Below are 20695 nucleotides of genomic sequence, written 5' to 3'. Positions count from 1 at the left end.
AATGTGATGTTCATTCCACCATGAGCTGTCACTCGATTTTTTACCATCGTACTCAAATACTTAAAAAACAAAATTCCACAACTGGCCTCAAGAGCAAGGATTCCGTATTATATAATTAATCTACACTGTTAATGTAAGATAGATTTTACATCTTTCGTGAATGAGACACACATAAAGAGAACAGCTGAAAAAAAATCGCTGGTAACTTGTTTTTTTAAAAAAAATAGCCAAAAACATAAATAAAAAAAGTAGAAATGATATAAGAATCTTGCTTACCTCGTAACGACTTCATATGTGCCACTGCCATTCGGAGGATGGTTAATTTATCTGGTTTCCGGGCAAGGGCGCTGCAGGTGGGAACCATGTCGGAGAGTTCTGTGATGTAGGCTGTCATTTTATTACGCCTCCTCCTCTCGATCTCGCTATGATTTTCCCTGCAAAAGAGAACAGGATAAACGTGTTGATAAAATTGGAAAATAGTCGAAATAAAAATATATTAACTGCAAAGCCACATTTTGTAATCTACTACAAAAACCAAAGACCATTAACTGATATGTCTGCCTACGAAAATAATACTTTTCAACATTTTATTCAGCAAATTACGCCAGCGCGCGCGCGCGCGCGCGCGCACGCACGCACGCACGCACGCACGCACGCACGCACGCACGCACGCACGCACGCACGCACGCACGCACGCACGCACACACACACACACACACACAGAGAGAGAGAGAGAGAGAGAGAGAGGAGTAATTTTAAATGAAAAAATTAGACTAAACCTTAAAGAGTTCTCTTTTCAATTATTGTGAAAGTTTCTAATTAAAAACATAATTTCATTTGGCATTTCAAGAAATTTACGGCCAATTTTTCATCCTGCATAAGTCTCAAACAAACCTACCGAAACACAAATCTACGACTAATATGTTACACACTCAATACATTTCAAAACTACGCTCATATTTTAATAGTTCAGTAATACAAACGTCGAGAAAATGCAAAATTAGAATACCTGGTTATTTGTTTCACATATGGAAAGGTAGGTAAAAAACAGCAAAGTGTGTTTAATCACAAATGAGACTAAACCTTGAAAATTCATCAGAAGGATGAAAACCAAATGGATCAGTCATACATAGAAGCCGGAGAAAATTAAGCAGCTATTACACAAACATGCATGGTAAAGTATCTTCAATAAGAGTTAATCTAAGGCATAATTCAGAATTGTCTGTCTATGTAACCGAATATACAACTTTGTACTTTTACCATGGGCATTTGTGAAAATGTTTAGGTGAGCTACTGTCTGCATCGACAGTAGCCCACCGGCGTGGATATTTTGTGAATGTATTTAGGAGTGAGATGAAGGTCAATGCCACTGTCTCGCTTGGGAAAAAAAAGTTCCTTGTTTGATCTCTAGATTAGGATACTGGATTATGTAACCCTTAACTAATAGACTATATAAATCTATGTATGAAGGATTCAGATATGTTTACTCTATCATCCACATAGCAGAATTTGTAGCTCGTTTGCTTCCTGGCTTTTTCAATGGAAAGGCATCAACAACACATTATCCGCAAAATAAAGAATACTAAAACTCCAGAGAATACTTGGATAACAGAATTTGAGCGGATTTCCCCAGTGCCATGTCATAAATCGAACAAATATTATTTTAATGGAACACAACTATCTGGAAATTTTGGTTAAAACAAATAAAACGCACACATGACATTCAATTCAACAGCATGCTATTACACGTGGTTTCCGTACTAATTACTACCCAAGGAATTTAATGACTCTATCATTAAATTCGCGTCGAACAAGTGAACGTTTCGGAAGAACGTGGTTTTGCTGCTAAATTGGCTTTATTGCATTTCGCTGGCATCGCTACGAAGTAATTAAAGCGATATTTTTAATGTGTTATTAATAATTAGTGAAACAAAATGTCCGCTTTCAAAATGTAATTTATACGGTTTTCGCATACAATCACGATAAATGATTTATAAAAAGAAATAATAATAATTACCAGATGATTCAATGATTTTATGGAGAGAAGAAACAAACGTTGAGAATGGACTATTTATAACATTTCCTAGAAGCTCCGTTTTATTATTATTATTACTACGTGATACCACCAAGAAGTTTAAGAGCTCATTGCGGGAAACACTCTCTACCCACAATCCATTCCACTCTACGCTACTTAACCTTCCACTACTTAATTTTCCTTTATTTTTGTTTTATTTTATTTAAAAATAAAAATAAAAAACAATGCAAATTCCACTCACGAAACGTAAACCTATAGTATTAGTACTGATGGTGTATATTGAGGATTATACAATCAATTAACCTAGTATAAGGAATCCAAACATGGAAATCTGTCAAACTACTTCTGGCTGCTACTAAGCAGGGGTAATGCTCTGGCAACGGACGATGATATTCAGCTGCCACTTAAATACATTTTACAGAAATTCATGGCTCAAATTCAGTCCATTAGTTGGAGAGTGGAGACGCCATCCAGTCGGCCAATCACGCTGGCAAATACTCATTTATCCCTTATATAGAGACTGAACTAGGGTGAAGAGAGAGTGGTGAATATCGCTCAGGGTGCAGGTTGATAAGGGAGGCGGGGATAAATGGGCACGGAGATCCAGCTATCAAATAGATAATCTAACATTATTAGAAAACTCCCGTATCTCCTGAGTAGAAGTGCAAATATCCTTCAAGCGATGATCTTTATCATTATTAAACTATATGAGTTCTTGATTCCTGTACGAACCTACTGACAGTGCAAAGAACGCAGTAATAATCAAGCAGAAGAGAATAAGGAACATGAGCAATTCTCTTCCGCGAGATGTCGCTGTGTATTAATTACAGCAGAAGTAACCAGTATATTATGTTTATTCGTTTGATTACCTTGCTCTGGTGGAAATTTCAAGAAAAATCCCACCTTCCCCGTATGAGTATGGTAGGTTTTTCTTGGAAAAGGAGGCTAAAATTTATTCAAACGCTGAGATGATGCTATAATCCGGACTTAGCACGATAGCCTTGGATTACATCAAAAGATAAGAACTAAGACAAATGAGAAATGGAGAAGAAAAAACAGAAAGAAGGAAAGAAAGAAAGAACAATGTTACTCCGCAAACTGTATTCAAATACAAATTGCATACAATATGGAAATTTCACACAGTCAAAAACCGTAGGAGTGCTCCTTGACACTTTTAATTGTTCTGCTTTTTGATTTATCAGTGTAAGGTGTTCTTTGCATCTTGCAATTAAGAGACCACATTAATTTTCTAATTTTTTTTTATATATGAAATTATATTCCATTGACCAAAACTGCTTATTGTTGCACCGTATTAAAAGGCGACAGTGAAATAATGTGTATTCAGTATACTTGATGATATCCAAAAGGCTATAAAATCTGATCTGAAATGAATAGTATTAAAATATTAGGCAGATGAAAGCAAAGTTAGAGATTTCAGAGCTATAAAAAGTATCTCTAGTCAACAGGGAGCAGGAGTTCAACATTGGTATTACCAATAGGAAATGTCTTTAATACAGTTACAAGGAGTTGGCTATCGGTTAACACATTTCGTAGAATCTTGCATATTTCATCTCCAGACAGACAGACAGAGCGCACTGGTTTCGAGCAGAGACCAGGACTCTTGAATATAACATCAATGGCGATAGGTAATAACAAGTCTACATTTGTCTTTTCCTACAGAAAGAAGAGCAACTAAATTTAAGCTATCTATAAACAAAATACAATAGTACACAGTATCCCAATAAGCACGGTACATCTCCAAATGAATAACATGACTCTTAAAAATTTTGAATACATCCATACACTAAACAACAAAACACTTTTTTCTAATAGTATGCTTAAATCGGGGTAAACATTTTGAACGAAGTCAATTCTTCATGTAATATGTCCATAAGTAAGTACAGCATTAACTTTAATAAATACCAATAAATACAAACATTTGATTACACAAAAAGACAACTAAACCTAACACTTCAATTGGATATAAGATGAAATGACGATCAGCTGAAATATGATCAATCAATTTGTATTACTCCAAAGAACCCTTTTTCCACTCTTAAATATACTAAACAGGTATGGAAATGACTGGAGACTCATAATAAGGTACGTTTCGCAACAGCCCCTTCTTGTACAGTGAAGATGTTTATTATCAGGGCAATTGACGTCCGAACTATTTCTGGATTCTGTTCTGTAGAATTGCTGTTACATATACTGTAATTTTATATCATTTCGAATCGTTTTATCTAATTTTTTTCCCACCGTAAGTCTAATTTAAACGAAAATTGAAATCTCTCGTATTATATATCTCAACTATTCGTAGAGATGGACAGACAAAATGAATCTATCAAAAGGTGCTTCCCCCATTTTTAATACTGACCTTAAAAATGACTTAGAATATTTAGAAAATTTAAAACACATTGACTGCTTTAAATTTTCAGACTGTCTATGGCAAATATAAGAAGCATAAGGATTCGAAGAGAAAGAAAATGGGCAGGAAATTAAAAAAAAAAAAAATGGACTACTCCAAATATGGAAATCATTTTAGTTCAATGACCGGATATCGAGCGTTACGGCCTATCGTTCGGCTAACTGGCTGCTCTGCGTACCCTTACTAGATGGAGAATACAACAACGTATCAATCAACCCAACGGAGTCTTCTCTTTTTTTTTTTTTTTTTTCTTTCCCTCTGACAATGCTACGTTTATCGCCACGGCTTGACAGGACTCTCTAAAAGTTATTTTTCCCGTCAGCACGTTATACTACACGCAATTCGCACATCATAAAAGCTGAAAACAGAAACGGTAATCAAATATACAAGTGACGCACAAAGCACTGTGAAGCTATTTTAGAGGCATTATTTTCGGTATGACATGCAAGTTTGAAACCAAAAAATTCTTACTACAAATATATTCAAGTTACATTTTTGCTGGTAACAGTCGTTCATGTTGTTATTTTTCCTTCAGCTCCTGGAGATATGAGCTATCTTCAATTGTTCTTTGAGATAAAGAACCAGAAAGACTGAAATGACTGGGGGAGGGTCTGCCCCACAAAAATAAACTGAATAAACCTTATGGGTAATGTTTGTTATACAAGGGAGGTGGAGGTTCATAAACACCTAGAACCAAAATGATATTAAAGCAACGGGTACAACCACAAGAAAGAACATACTAGTAGCAGAGTTATGAAGGTAACTTATGTTCTTTCTTGTGGTTATATGAGTTGCTTTAATATCATTTTGGTTCTAGGTGTTTATCAGAACTTTGCAGACGCCCTAGTATGTCCTTATCTATATTCGGGATTAAGTAAGTAACTATGAATCGCTTTTCCCAATGTTTTCTTCAACTGTACAAAGGTGATTTAGCCGGTCTCATATGGAATGATTTTTCACTCAGAAACTCGGGTTTTTCGTCCCTCAGAACAGGCAAACCGGCCTCGTGAACACACAGATTTACAGTCATAAAATGCACACATATATATATACACGTAATCCCTCATTAGGAGGGATTAGGTGTGTGTATATATATATATATATATATATATATATATATACACCTAATCCCTCCTAATGAGGAAACCCCATACGAATAAATAAATAAATGTTATCTTAGTTATTCAATTTACTGCAAAATCATTTACTGAGAACTTATCTATATCTTGTACACAATCCTGTTCTTTTCATTTATTGCTATCTTAGTAGAGCCTCCGTAGCTCAGTCGATATAGACGAAACCCTTTGGTCGGAAAGACCTTGGTTCGATTCCCGTCCATGACGTGAGGAACCTTTATCTGGTCTTTTTCGACTAAAGGTGAGTTAGCCGGTCTCATATGAAGGGTTTTTTCACTCGGAAACTCGGGTTTTTCGTCCCTCAGAACAGGCAAACCAGTCTCGTGAACACACAGAATTACAATAATAAAATACATATATATATACCTAATCCCTCATTAGGAGAGCTCAACCCCCCCCTCCTAATGAGAAGGGGAGAAAATCCCATACAAATAAATAAATAACTTAGTTATTCAATTTACTGCAAAATCGAAATGGCTCCAGTAAACTGTGTTTCAAGCATTCTGATATTACAAGAGATACACAGAAAAATGGATAATAATCTTTGAAACGAAATAAGGTAAGAACTAGAAAGAAGAAGGAAGTAGCTATTCAAACTTGTTCAAATCAACATTTGAAACGGTCGTATGGTGCGCAAGCAGTTGATTTTACCAACCGAAGCCACCAAAGTCGGCAAAAATTCGAAACATAATATTGTTATCAATGTGTGGAAAGAGATTAAATCTGGACATGGATAATTCGGGGGTGTGAGATCTTGATGTAAAAATCACGGCAAATTTAGGAATATTACTATGCTATCTCATACTAAATGAATTCCCACTCCCACCTCGAAGGTTGTACCACAGCAAAAAAATAAGATCACACTTTCAACTGATACCCACGTTTTTCAATCGAATGATTAACCCTCCTTTTTTCAGTCAGTAAATCTCAGAGATAAACCCTCGTGCATCTGTTCAACTCATAACCTTTCGATGGTCTCAGTCCTATATCATTGCCGATGATTTCATGACTTGCAATTCTGTGTGATCTCGGTCGGCTTTGGTGGATTACAATGTGTGGATTCTACGAGGGAAAAACCTCCCCATCTCCGTATAAAGTCGGTTGACACAGCTTTAGTTGAAAAGTCTTTATATTTCTCTCATACTATGACGAGAATAGAATCCAACTTTTTCCCACTTAAAGAGCGTTATCATTACTAAGCTAATAGACTGCATTGAGTCCTTCTCATTTATTTATCTCTTCAAAATATCTTATGATGGTGGTTTTTAACAACTGGGGCGTACTGCGATGTGCTTCCTGACTGGCAACATTTTCTTGGGAAACTTTTTTTTTAATATTTTAGAAACATGCACAGCATTTGAAAGGAGAACCTAGATGCGGTGGGATAGAATTAGTGATGGCCACAGGATAGGCAAATATTAGTTCTTTACGTTCCTTTATTACACAGTCGACTTTATTGTGGTGGTAACAATGTCTACTCATAGCGCACAACACGGCAATAAAAATTTTCCGATTCCAACACGCCTTGCCCCGAGTCATACCATATAATAGAGGTCTTTCCGCACTGCATACGTGCTACAGCAGATTACGCAAAGGGTCAGGAACACCATGTCACGGTTCGAATAATGGAGCAGGGGGTTCTTGTCACACGCCATGATGGAAGACGAACACAGTAGAATTCACGCATCGGCCCCGCAGACACTGGAGTTACTGCCATGATGCGGTTATGAGCGTTCATAATAATGTTCGGTACAGGTACGGTGACTCATGTGACATGGGAAGTAGCCGGTGGGTTTCGTGCACACCCTCTACCTTGGATGCACTTGCTAATCTTTCACACATGGTTTTTTATACGCTCGATTAAGTTTTTCCATTAATGCTAACGAAGCTTTACAAGTTTAAACGGAATGCAGCAAATTGAATCAAAGAAAATTTAAACACACAACACGCAAAAGTATTCCGATGAGTATCGCTACCTTGTACTCCTTACACTGCTCGTGGAAATAGTGTAGCTTTGGGATTTACAACAGACATGACAAATAATGATGCCAAAACACCGAATTTAGAAACCAAGTTTAACAGTCCAATAGTAACAGTTTTCGGATATATTTCCAAGATAATATTCTGTATAATAACTTGATATTAACTTAAGAATCCCAATGTAAAATATGTTTAAGATAGTTTACAATATTTGCTTTTAACAGCGGAAACTCTGAGGCTAGTTGAAACAGTATAACAATTATAATAAATGTAGCAAGCATAGGAACAGCATAATAGGTTGATTACAGACAGAGGTGGCTGAGTTTTCACAATCGAAAACTCTGATTTCTCATCCTGCAAAACAGGTTAATCGACCATAGAACACACGCAATTTACAGACATGATTGTGTCAGTTGCTTAGGCCATAATTTACAATAAACACAGTCAATCAATGCGATCAGAAGCATGATAGAGAAGAAATCTTAACAGGGGGAAGAATAAGATTATGGCTCTAGTATAGTCATCACAACAATCAGAAAAGACGCTATCTATTCCATGAAACATTTGACAGAAATAATGAAATACAATCGGAGCTTTTGGCTCTGATATTATAACAAAATTCTGAAAAGGGAACGCTTATCGAACAATTTACAAAAACTTTAGATGGTTATGTTACAAAAATTCTTTACAAAAGGGTTTTTGTTTTTGTAAAGGAATATAAATCTTAAACCTCTTTTTGTTATTCATTATATGCTTATTACATGCAGAGAGTACATGAAAAATCCATCGCTTTGAGGTATATTGATCTGTCCCGATACCGATTATTAAAAATGCACAAGTTCACATTACCGAAATTAGATTTTTGAGGACATAGATGCCAGGTTCCTTGCTACTGACAAGACCATGGTGTGTGTGTTTTCGTAATGAGTAATTTCATAGAATAAGGTAAACAATCCAAATCTGAATGCTTGTTATGTTAATTGAACGTTCGCAGCAGGACATATAGTATCTAATAGTACATTAATACCGTGGGTGAGCAGAAAATTGAGGAGAAAGTTATTAACACTGGATTTGACATCTAGTTTCTCATTGAATTTGAAATTAGATTAAAACTCAGTTCTTTCCATTCAGAGAAATGTACTGAAGTCTATATGAAAGCAATATTTGTCACATGCTTACATGCCAATTACTCAGCAGATTACGACAAGTCCATATATGACAATCTTCTTCTTCTTGCGTATATGCCTACTAAAAATGAGAGGTGCGGCAAGATTTATATCCCTTTTGTTATACAAAGTCTCTTGTACTTCCTTAAATAATTTTCATGAATTATGCATCATTAAGGTATTAGTAAATTTTTATTGTTGGCGACGTAAACCATCGTAAATTTTATGTGTGAGAGAGAGAAAGATAGAGGGGAGGGGTTGGCAAGATACTCCTTCTCTAAAAACCTTTTCAATTTATGTATCTAGACGAAATAGAAGAGGTGAACAATGAGAGAGTTTCTTAAAGGAGTCATAAAATTTATTTTATTAAGTCTACAATTAAGGGAAAAAAAACGGGAATGGCGTCCAGTTATAAATTCCGCTTTGAGCAGCTCTAAAAATGGAGTCAAAGCGAATAAATAGTGGAATCTATGTGAAATCCTTGATACTGTTTCCATTTGCACGCAAATGGAAACAGTATCAAGGATTTTAATCAAATTAAAAGACCAAGTATCTCACCAGTAATGTTGACTGTACAAAATACAGCGCTACAGAATCAAACATATAACTTAATTAGTAGAATCAGAATCGCGGTTTTCTTCCATTTGATTCCATTTTTGAACGGTCTCGAGCGAACTATTCTCAAACGAAAGAGAAGCGACTTTCATTAACCATCAAGGCTGCACTGAGTGGACAGACATGGTCTGCTGATTCCACTTATCTGCAAGAAATAAACGCAGTGTTGGAAGAACTTTCACACACCCATGGTCATGGAACATTAGAGAGTTAAAGCCTTCCTAATATTTCACATTTTCCACTACAACGCTTCGTTTGACCTGGTCGAAGAAAGGACTAAAACAGCCGCCAGGAAATTCGTAATTTTTTTTTTGTAGGGTTAGACGCAAAAATTCACCAATTGTAAAAGGCAAAAAAAAAAAAAAAAAAAGGAATAACGACTCCACCGATTCAGACCAAGCAAATACTAATTAACAGCACAAACGGAGTATGGTTTCGACTACAAAAATGAAATATCTTGGCGACCTACTTTTATCTGTAAATGGTATGCAAAAAAAATTCAAAGTGTTATTCAAATTCAGGACTGTAACACGGTTGAAATGTTGGCAGTAATCAGTTATAACTGTCAGCAATTACCGTAGTTTTGTAAGGTTATCTCACAATAGACATATAAGCCTTGTATATGGATGACAGATGCAGCCCGTTACTTGAAATCTTTAATTTTAAAAGAAACAAAAGAAACCCACCTAATACTAAACCTCGCGCTTCTTGGTGATAATTATGAAGTAAAAGAACAGAAAAAAAAAAAGGAAATATTTTAAAGTGCTTATTTCCCATTCATTTTAAGACAGCATTAGCATACAGAATTTGAGGTATTGTCCAATGGGATGATTAGATCAATTTTGGTGTAGGAAGGTGATATAGGTTACAGAAATTATTTACTCAATAATTATTTTTTGAACTATAATGTAAAAGAAATTACGCATAAAAGAAAGAATGAATTAAGGGTTTTTATTTATTTATTTTTTATTTGAATCGAAAGATGGTGGAATCTGCCTGTAAAATTGGGACAATAGACACGTTTTCAATTCCAAGAAAGAGCCCAAAGATGCGATCCAGAAATAATCACGAAAATAAAGTTTCTTAATCTGTATCGCAAATAAATTAAGGAATTATTGCGAGATAAAGCACACGATTAAGGTAAGAACAGTGACTACTGGTAAACGCAATAGTTATATATTCTCATGAGTAGTTGAACCTGATGTATATTTAGCGATAAAAAAATGCCACGATGTGCGCATTAATGATGCTATCGTGAAAATAGTAATTTCTATAATACAGACTAAATGGACTACTCGAAAATTTATTTTCTACAATAGTTCATTGCGTTTATTAACTCTAGTGCACGTCACCCTTCCGTTCAAGTACATCATCAGATGTAACTGCGTAAATAAACTTAACCCAATTTTAATTTATCTACTTCAAGGATCTTAGCAGCACAAACTTACAGTACTAGGATATACTGGAAAGACAGTATAATAGTATTCATTATGATACCGTTCCTTGCTTGTGAGTATAATCACAATTAATGCTATGTATGAATTTTATACAGCTGGTATATGCACATGTGCTCATTCCAAAGAAGTTGGAATGAGCACATGTGCATATACCAGCCTTGATAACACATGCTTCAGTCTTTATAAGACATTCTTGTTTCCTATAATTAGCACAACGAATCAAAGGGAACAAGTCGTATACTCCAATACACAAAGATTGCATTACAGATAGAATAAATTTCTTTTCCTTATTTCAGGTTCAAAATCTTGGGTTCTTCCAGTTCGCTTTCAGACCGGCCTCATTTGTCAGACCACTGATTCCATCACGCATTTTGCAGATAATGGAAGCTCAGAAAGCTCAAATAGAACTTCTTTTCTTCTGAAATAAACGGATCCTCTAATGAACATCACAAAACCTTACTGTGCCTTCATCTTGCGAGATCACTTACCCAGTATCAGACCACTTACTTTGTCGGTGAAGAAAAAGAATGACCTCCACAAATATATCTATTTTAGTCCAATTATTCTACAGAGTAAGAGAAAGGGGAGGGGCGGAACTCTGTTCCGTGGGTGCGTGATTCAGTCCTCTGTAGCTAGCTAAACTGGGGAAGTGAAAAACGGTATGAAGTCATTTGGGCTAAATCGACAGCATGCGGAAACGTTGGACGGATGAAATAAACAGAAGTACAATCAAAAATAATATTAGCTCTGTATTGCTTTGTTCTAACAACATTTAAGATGTATTTCTCTTTAATTCCTTGATTTATCTACTTTATTTATATGAAAGATTGCCAAAAAGTTCGCAGACGGACTTTTTTTTTTCTTTTTTGTAAATGCTGTTTACGTGTTTGCAATATCTTCTTTTCTCCCCAGCTGTTTCTTCCTGATTTCTACTTCATCCTAAGAAGGTATTTTGGATGTGACTTTTCTGATAAACCGTTATCCAAGTACATATTTCATATACCCGGGAACCATGTGAGTTTATGAATATACACCTACCACTGCTGTGATCAGTAAAACTATCAGGTACTCTAATGCCCCTTAGAATATTAACAGTCGACAGAAAAATTATGTAGCACAACAAAGAGTTGGTTGTGGATATACCGTCTACGAGACTTCCCACCTGGACAATTTCTTCAGCGAAACCACACACATTGATATAACCGTCTGCAATAAATTATGTCAAATGATGACAGAAAGTCGATATACAAGGGACGAACGAGTGTTACAGATGCAGATAAAGAGAAAACAAGGACAGAAAAAGGAACTTCGCAATGAAAGAGGCTTGACAATATGAAAGGGTTCTTCTGCGGTTGATAACTGTGTCATATCTCAACAGTTTAACCTTCTATTGTCAAAGAAATGGATGATGAAAACTTCTTTAGTCCCTTGCAATCGAGAAGTGTTTTAACATATATCCTTATTTTAAGCTATAAATGCATACAAACTGCTTGCATTGTGTGCAAGCAGTTTTTAGTTTTTGAGTACGTAATTTTTCCTGATAACGTCACAATGTATTTGTGCATTAGCATTGATTGTTATAATGGTTTTTCATGTACAACTTTTTTTTTTAAATCTTATGAAATCACATTTCATCCAGAGGATATCGTTACCATTTTCAGCAAGATACGTTCATGTATTCGAAGTTTGCAAGTTTCTTATAATGAATTCCCACAAGAATAATGAAGACCTAATTTCAGAAGCCAAAAGATACTACTGGTTACTGGTGCTAATTAGAATGGCCCCCTTTCCATCAGAGAAATCAGAGGGTCATTAACAGACCTTCTTCGTATAAATTTAATTATCTTTCGTCATTCTATCATTAGCTGCTAGTTACGACACTTCTTTGCTTAACTAGCCACAATGTTTATTCTACTTCAGAGAGATCCGAAGTTCAGGGAATCGTAAGAAGAAATGTGGACACTATCAATTACATGAAGACACACAACACGCCACAGGGGATGGTAGCATTTGAAATATATATGATGATCATTCGAGAACAGCGCGATACGATACGCTCTCTAGCATATCTGAAAACTCTTTCACATCTGATCGGTACAAAACGCCATAAATAACCCAACAAAGAAAACAAAAACATATAACAAGCTTTCAACTTCTTGATAATAAAAGAACAAAGCGGATTCAAAATGAACAATGCAATTTATCCCGAGTCTACACTTAAAATCACATTTTATCAGATTTCATGGAAGTATCGATACTACTATGCTCACTTTACATTCATACGAGGGATAGTCAAAAAACGGGGACCTTCAAGTTAAAAGTTTTGAGAAAATATATTATTCCGAACAAAGTTTTCAATCGTGTATTTAACCCGTAACTAACACGCAAGGCACACATCAAATCAATCCATTTTGATGTGTCTCTTCTTGTTAGTTTATCCAATTTTTTCACCTTTTAACTTCTTTTGCGGGTAAATATTATGATCGTACTTACAGATCTTTAAGACTCACGACCGGCCATGTATTCAACTTACGAACTATAAATTTTAACAGAATAAGGTGGTTAGCCTTATGCCTACTGAATATGTATTTTTGTACGTAAATGCATGCAGTTTCTAGGAGATGAAACCTCCGAATTTTCATGAGAAAGAACCTTGTCTCCTCCGTATGAAACGGCTAACTTACCTTCGCATGAAAAGTCCTTATGAAAAGATTCTTCGCGTTTTAGACAAGATTGGAATCCAGGTTTTCCCAATCGATGATAGCGAATGCTCAATGTCAGTAGAAAAACTATTGACATTGAGAACTATATATATATACACACACACCACGAAAGATTGGAAACTATGGTACATTAGTACAGTAGATAAGTTAATAAGTTACATAATTCGGAAACCTACGCGATAATCTAACATTAGGTGATGAGAATTACCATATAAAAGATGTTCACGAAAATCCATGCTACAATGGGATTCCAATCCCCATAAACTGTTGATTGGATAGTGACTCGGCTATACTTCGCCAGCGAGGGCAGTACAGTATTGCAACAGTTCATTATCTACCACTCGAAAAGTGGTAACAGCACTGAAGATTTTGTCATCAATTTCTAGAGAAAGTCAGATAAAGCTATGTTTAGATCACTGTAAAACGACCGATTATAAACAAACAAACAAACAAAAAATAAACATATACAGTCACTGATGAATTCTTCAATCTTTATTTTGAATAAAATAGCTTCACAGATACAGTTAATGCAATTGAGTTTACTGAACTCCTGGGAAAACAAACACGTATGTATTTTTTAAATGTGTTCGCATTATTCCTACTGCACTAGAAACGAGTCTACAGGTTATCACTAACTCTACAGGAATATTTATCTCCCCCCCCAAAAAAAAGAAAGAAAAGAGTTAATTAATGTCTGCAGAGTCGTTCTACTCCCTATATTCGTGCACTATCAGTTAAAGGCGCTTTTAACTGATAGCAGAAATGGGAAACTGTTATCTAACCATGGACTTTAATGGAAGAAATATAACATCCCAATCTTAGTGTTATCGATGCATGTGAAAATTCTAAAACAACTTGTTGTTTTGGGTGGTCTACTATGAAAGTGTTTATGGTAAAATGGGAAGGGGAAGTAAGAATCTCGATCAGAAACTTAGTGCATTAACCCAATCGTAACGAGTTCAGCAACCATGTGGTGCATCGCCTAGAAACACGCACGAAAGTATACCTGGGTTGGTCTGGAAGTGGAAATCCAGCAATGACTGAGTATACGCTTGCGTGTTTGTAGTCATGTACGTAGATACACATGTAGGTGCGTGTTAGATGCACTCTCTTTTTTCACATATGCAGGTCACACTTGTCCAATCTTATGATCTGTATGGAGGTGAAGTTATTTGTTTCCAACCGATTCGTTTGTTTTTCTACAAAACCAGTTACCAAATATAACGATGAGCACTCGAAAACGCTGACTTGTCTCAAGGAAGCCGGCTGTACTTGCGACATATGACCTTTTGAAATAAGTATGCAATTAGGAGTTCTAGATGGCGCAGGTTGTGGTTGCTTTGGTTTAACAATTTAGAAAAGTACTACGAACGAATACTAACAACGCATGATATATTCTAAAGCACATCTTGTGTCGTTCATACTTCTTTATGCGTCATTAATAAAATATTCAATGATACTCCTGAAGAAACATCTCACAACGAACATCAAACTTGGTAGATTTAATAAACATTTAATTTTTTTATTACTAATTCTGGCAAACACTGACATAAAATTCAAATCACAGACACTTAAAAGAGATAGGAATATTATGTCTGTTTACAGAATTCATGTTACCTGCGCCCATTAAGTTTCCCAACTGGAAGGAGCAGTGAGACAGAAGAAAGAGAGAGAAATACGAAAATTGTCAAATTTATAAGAGAAATTGGTGAATTTGTTCTTTAGAATTATCGTCGATGCAGTTAATACCACGACTTGTCAAAATATCAGTTGACATTCTTGAGACCGACTAACTTTAGCTTCATTTTAAAATGCCTATAAAATCCATTCAACATTTACGCTGTTGAGGAGTGAGTAATCGCTGAAAGCATTTGAAATACTTAAGAAGAGTTGTCTAAGCTTGAATTCTTCGGTTTCTCAGAGTCTAACTAATGTGTCTTTGTTGATGTCTCTCTTTGGAAAACAGCAAAATTATCCCCCCCCCCCTCCGATCAAATGGAAAATTTGAACTATACCAGTGCCAAGCCATCGAAAGCAATTTCAATGCAAAAATTAATAGTAAACTTTTTATTATTATATTAATCCCTTATAACAAGGATTAGTTAGCCTGGATGAAAACTGCTTCTCGCAATTTTAATTCCAAGAGTTGGTAAAGGTTGTGTAAAAAGTTTTTGTTTAAGACTTTATGTAGCTGAAAGAGAAAAAAAAATCTATGACCTGGAACTATTTTTACTATTCTTAGACAAGCTTGAATGTAAGCTAAACTGAGCTGCACTAAAATTAAAATCTTAATCCGCTGATGACCAATAATCGAATTCGAAGCCATCTCTATCGTCAGAGATGGCTTCGAAGTGATTTTCCCCCCCTTTCTACTATACTTAACAGATCCTTTAAAGATACAAGTGCTTCTTAGCAGTAGTTGAAACACGTAATCAAAAACACTAAGGAATTGCTATTATTATCTTAGATTTGAGGTGCTTCAGTATATTGGAAGGTATATACTCCTTGGTAGGGATTATTTGGAGTTATGGCGGAAGCAACTATGGAAGTTATAAGGTTGTATTTGTCTCTTAATTGAGTGTGTTCTTGTGGACCGTGTCTGTTTTGCGGGCTGAAAAACCAAAGTTTCGAGGGGGGAAGAGAACCCTTTCCCCCATCTCTTCCAATGCCATCAATGAAGCATTGGAAGAGGAATCCATGCCTTGCTAACAATGTTTTTACTGAGTCTATACCTTCGCTTGAAAGGTCCGGAAAAGGATCCTTCATGCCCTAGAAGGGATTTTTAATACTAAATTTTAATGAATTTTAATACCAAAATTCAGTAAAATCCGACAGATATAACTGTAGAATAACATGCGTATATGAATAGACGAACAAAACAATCGAATGGATGCATAAGCATTTTTGTTAAACACCGGTAAAAAAATGCACATTCATCCGCGCTATGCTACTCGTCCGCGTTTTTTTACAGACGTTATAAGAAACAACAAAACACACCTATACGAGTGCTTCGAAGCTTTACTATTAAGTAGCAGACATCTAAAGCACCTCTTTAAGTCAGAACTTATTCTTTCATCTGAAAAGAGCCACTTTGTACGACTAATGTAACATCGTACAGTTTTCACGCCAGCATGAGGGCGAATATTAACTGGGCCTAATTACACTTTAAAGGGAGAAACACTTGTAGTTTGCGTCATCAACATCACAAAGAAGGAATTACTATAGCAACAATTATCTTAGGGCTGAGGTGCTTCAGTATACTCGAAAGAATATGAACGTAAGTTGACCGCGTGCTTAGGGTTCATTTCCCTTTCTCAGTGAGCTTTTCTTAGAGTATATGCAGTGATAAAGCTATGTGAGATCAATACTAGTCTTGTCTTGCTTTTGGAACAAAACTGTATTACATACTGAATCTTGGTGATATATAATTTCAGTTTTTAAAGGAACTTCTTTCGAGTAAGTTAAGCCTAAATATGGAATAATTAATTACATGAAGTAAGATTTTCGATTTTCTCTCGATGAATGGGTAGACATTGATTTTCTGAGGAGCATAGGAGTGTCAAACTGCAATCAGTTAGGCAATTTCTCTAACTGCAACTTAAAGTCATTTGCCTTCTCTAATCTCCATACGGAGATGAGGAGTGTGCCGAGATCATGCCTGTAGTGATGATGGAAGGTGTGGCATCAGAGACATCTCAATTTCATCTGATGACTGTTCTTCAGTCGTGGATAGGCGTAACGATTTTCAGATAAGGTGGCAAAGCGTCTTACTAATGGTTTGATAGATTAGCACCCTTCACACCACACGTTTGTGGACGATCTGTCATCTCATCTTTTTATGATTTGCTTTCCTATATGGAGAGGAGAAAGAAAGTGAACTGACTGGACAATTTTACGATCCTTACATAATAAACAATAAATGAAATCCACGAAATTCGTCAAAAGCCAAATAAATAAAATACAATTTTTTACAAAAAAAATTCTCTACAACCTGAAATGAGTTAATCGTTGAGAAAGACTCTTACAGGTATGTCGAGGTGGGTAATTTTACATAATATCTCTTTTCACACTCTTCAGTGTTATATGCTTTGAATGTTCGAAAACTCTCTCTCTCTCTGTCTCTCACTCACACAACCATCCAACAATCCCCACACACATTACGTTTACATAGAAAAAATTCTTGACCTCAAATACTTGTAATCAGATCGACCCCTCTCCGATCAAATACAATAACGCAAAGATTTATTTTTCATATCTTCGAGACGTTTTCCGAATATGTCTCCAGAGTCTTATTTTAAGTGCAAAAAGTTAAAATAGAAATGCCTCTCGCGATTTCTAGAATTGGTCACTCTCCTGATAAGATCAGAATCTTGCCAATGCGGTTAAATTCCACTTACTCGAAGCAGGCCACTAATGTCTGCCTGTGCCATATCTGATGATCGTTCTACTCGGTTAGAAATCACAGAGGAAATCACAAAAAGCCACAAACCATCACCGGTAATGACTCCAATAGCTCACCAAGACATCAGCTGAAAGACGTGAAGGTTTATGAGGTCTCAGGGCCGAGCACCCATTGCTCGGCGGTCAGCAGAAAAAGCGCCGGTGCCCGTAAAATAGCAACTGGCCCTGCGCTTCGTCTCGATCGACCTCAAGTAGCTGTAGTCAGTGCTTAACGTCTCCCTGGAGATCCGGAACGTCTCACTCCACAACCACACAAGATAAGGGTAGAAGTTTCAATGTACTACACATCGTTAGGTGGCCAGACGCATTAACAGCAGAAAGCCTCAAGGCAACTTTCTAAGGAATTACAACCACCCCTTTAATGTTTAAAAAGCCTGTAAACTTACTTTGGAAAGGAAACATTCCTAGAAAACCAAACATAAAAAGGCACCTTTTCGAATGCTGTTCATACATACTCTTTCTCTTTGTGTCTTGCGTTCGCGCGCGCACACACACACACACACTACTAAGAGAGGATTCAGCTTCAGAAGTGATTATTCTATATAACTTAGCCGCATATACATGCTTTATTAAGACTACATAAAAAAAAGTAAATCGGCAATCACTATGAGAGGAAAGAATAAAAATAAAAACTCCACAGTTTAGCGTAAATACAATATTCCATTTGTATTAGAAGAGCAATTACTCCTACCGAACCCATTTCTCTTCCTCTTTTTTTATTTTTATTTTTAGGGATGGGGGAGAGGGTGGTTTAATGGAACAAAAGTGATAAAGATATAAAGATCCGCTCTTTAGTTTGCAAAATAAAAAGTGGATCGTTATATCTTCATCGATTCTGTTCAAAAATCATTGTATGTCCACTCTCAACACATGGACAGCAAAAAATACTTCGTGATCTTGAAGCAATTTCATTAAGAAAATTTAGAGATAAAAATGAAGTAATATTTTTTGAATCGCAGATACATGGCTCGCGTAACCCACTAAATAACAAAGCAATGTCTAATAAGTTTGGAGAGTGGCAAAAACCGGCAAATTTGTATCTCAGCAGTAAAAACAAGTTTTTTTTTTAATTTATTAATTATACATATTTATTGAATAGTTCTTGCCTAAGGGTAGTATATACGTTAATAATGCGCAGAGATTTCAAAGACCATAGAAACTGAACCTATAATATGTTTGAAGCAGGGAGAGTTGAACTTTTCATAATCTTGAACATAATAAAGTGCTTGAAGTTTACCGGGTACACTTCGATAAACAATATATAAGTATTGCTTATCAAAAAAAAAAAAAAAAAAAAAAAAAAAATTCAATAAAAATACTATTTATAAATACCATAAAATTTTCATTTGCTTGACTAAGATGGATGGAAGTGAAGTACTCTTTCGTGGTAACAACAGATTCTGTTTGCAGCAGTCGTTAAAGAACAGTTCGGAGCTTGGAAAGCATTCGACACTAGTTCCACGTTCCATCAAACTTATGCCACAAACATGCCGACTTCATTCTCAACTAGTGGGCGCGTTACAAAATAACAGAGAAGACCTTTGAAACTTCAAGTCCTTTCAAATGAGAGGAAAATGAAAGCAGGCTATATTTTAATTAATTATTAAAGAGAAAATCTGCTTCCCCTGATGTGTTTCCTTTTTCTGCTTGCACCTATAACTTGCGATGACAAATACATTATTGATAAGATATATTTCTTTAAACATGTTCGCAAATTGGTATGTATTCCCACAGCAGAGAAATAAAAAATAAGGATTAAATTGTAAACTAAAGTTAAAAAAAATAGAAAAAATACGGAATTTTATATGTGTATAAAGACTTATACGACTTTCATTTACCACTGAAGTATTTGCTATAAACGTTTTATCACACAACTCATTTGTGTGTTTAAAATAAGCATTATGCAGTTAAAATTGTTATACAATCTTAAACGAGTTCTTTTATTTATGCTTAAAGCATATGTATTATTATTTGCAGTTTCTCTTCCTTTCAATAAATGACATTTATAAATTTAAAATCAAGCTCCAGTAATCTACACTCTTTTTTTAAAAATTTTTAAGTGACTTTCCGTATTCTGATTTTCTTTCTGAGCACAAGCATCCTATTTTAGAACTATTTATATCCACGTCATTTATGTCCTCGCAATACGACCAAATAAGAATGTCAAACTCCATTCATTAAAATGAAAAATAAATATTTCTAAATAATAAATAAATATGAATAAGCACAGATTGAACAACCGCATCATTATATAAGATTGACATTTTCAAACTGATTATCTCTGGATTTATTGGGTGGAAGAAATAAAATACAAACACGCCACTCCTTGTATAAAATAACCACAATTTCATCTTTAAATATGTATTTTATTTACTCACGATTTATTTAGTCTAAGAAGGATTTCTTTTATACAAAGTAAAGTTTGAAGATTTCAATGTTTACAGAAAGGTTGCTATATTTCGTACTGAAATTTTCAACTGTCTTGAAATACTGCATGAAATATAGCTTCGTTTACCCAACTAGATTTTTTAATAGAATACAAGCACTAATTGCAACTAACCAATACCGCACTTCGAATAACCTTTCTGATTTACGCTAACGTAAACTCCACGCTTCATCGTGCAGGTATTCGGAACCAAATCTGACGGGATAGGTTGGTTACTCCTTATTCCCAAAGTGTCCTATGTCCATATA

General features: G+C 35.5%; 1 protein-coding gene across 5 annotated transcripts in view; it reads right to left on the bottom strand.

Moving 5' to 3' along the window:
• Positions 1-20695, bottom strand: part of tgo (Aryl hydrocarbon receptor nuclear translocator homolog tgo) — a 439650-nt gene that overhangs the window by 143285 nt on the left and 275670 nt on the right. For all 5 annotated transcript variants that reach the window (XM_090402556.1, XM_090402553.1, XM_090402554.1 and 2 more), the window contains one exon: positions 277-434. In XM_090402556.1, coding sequence (XP_090258682.1) covers positions 277-434 — 158 coding nt within the window. The remainder of the gene's footprint in view (positions 1-276; positions 435-20695) is intronic.

The sequence above is a fragment of the Typopeltis vanoorti genome, chromosome 13, assembly GCF_054136105.1.
Source record: "Typopeltis vanoorti isolate ZY-2024b chromosome 13, IOZ_Tvanoo_1.0, whole genome shotgun sequence".
NCBI classification, from domain to species: domain Eukaryota; kingdom Metazoa; phylum Arthropoda; class Arachnida; order Uropygi; family Thelyphonidae; genus Typopeltis; species Typopeltis vanoorti.
This window is presented reverse-complemented; position numbering and strand designations above follow the sequence as displayed.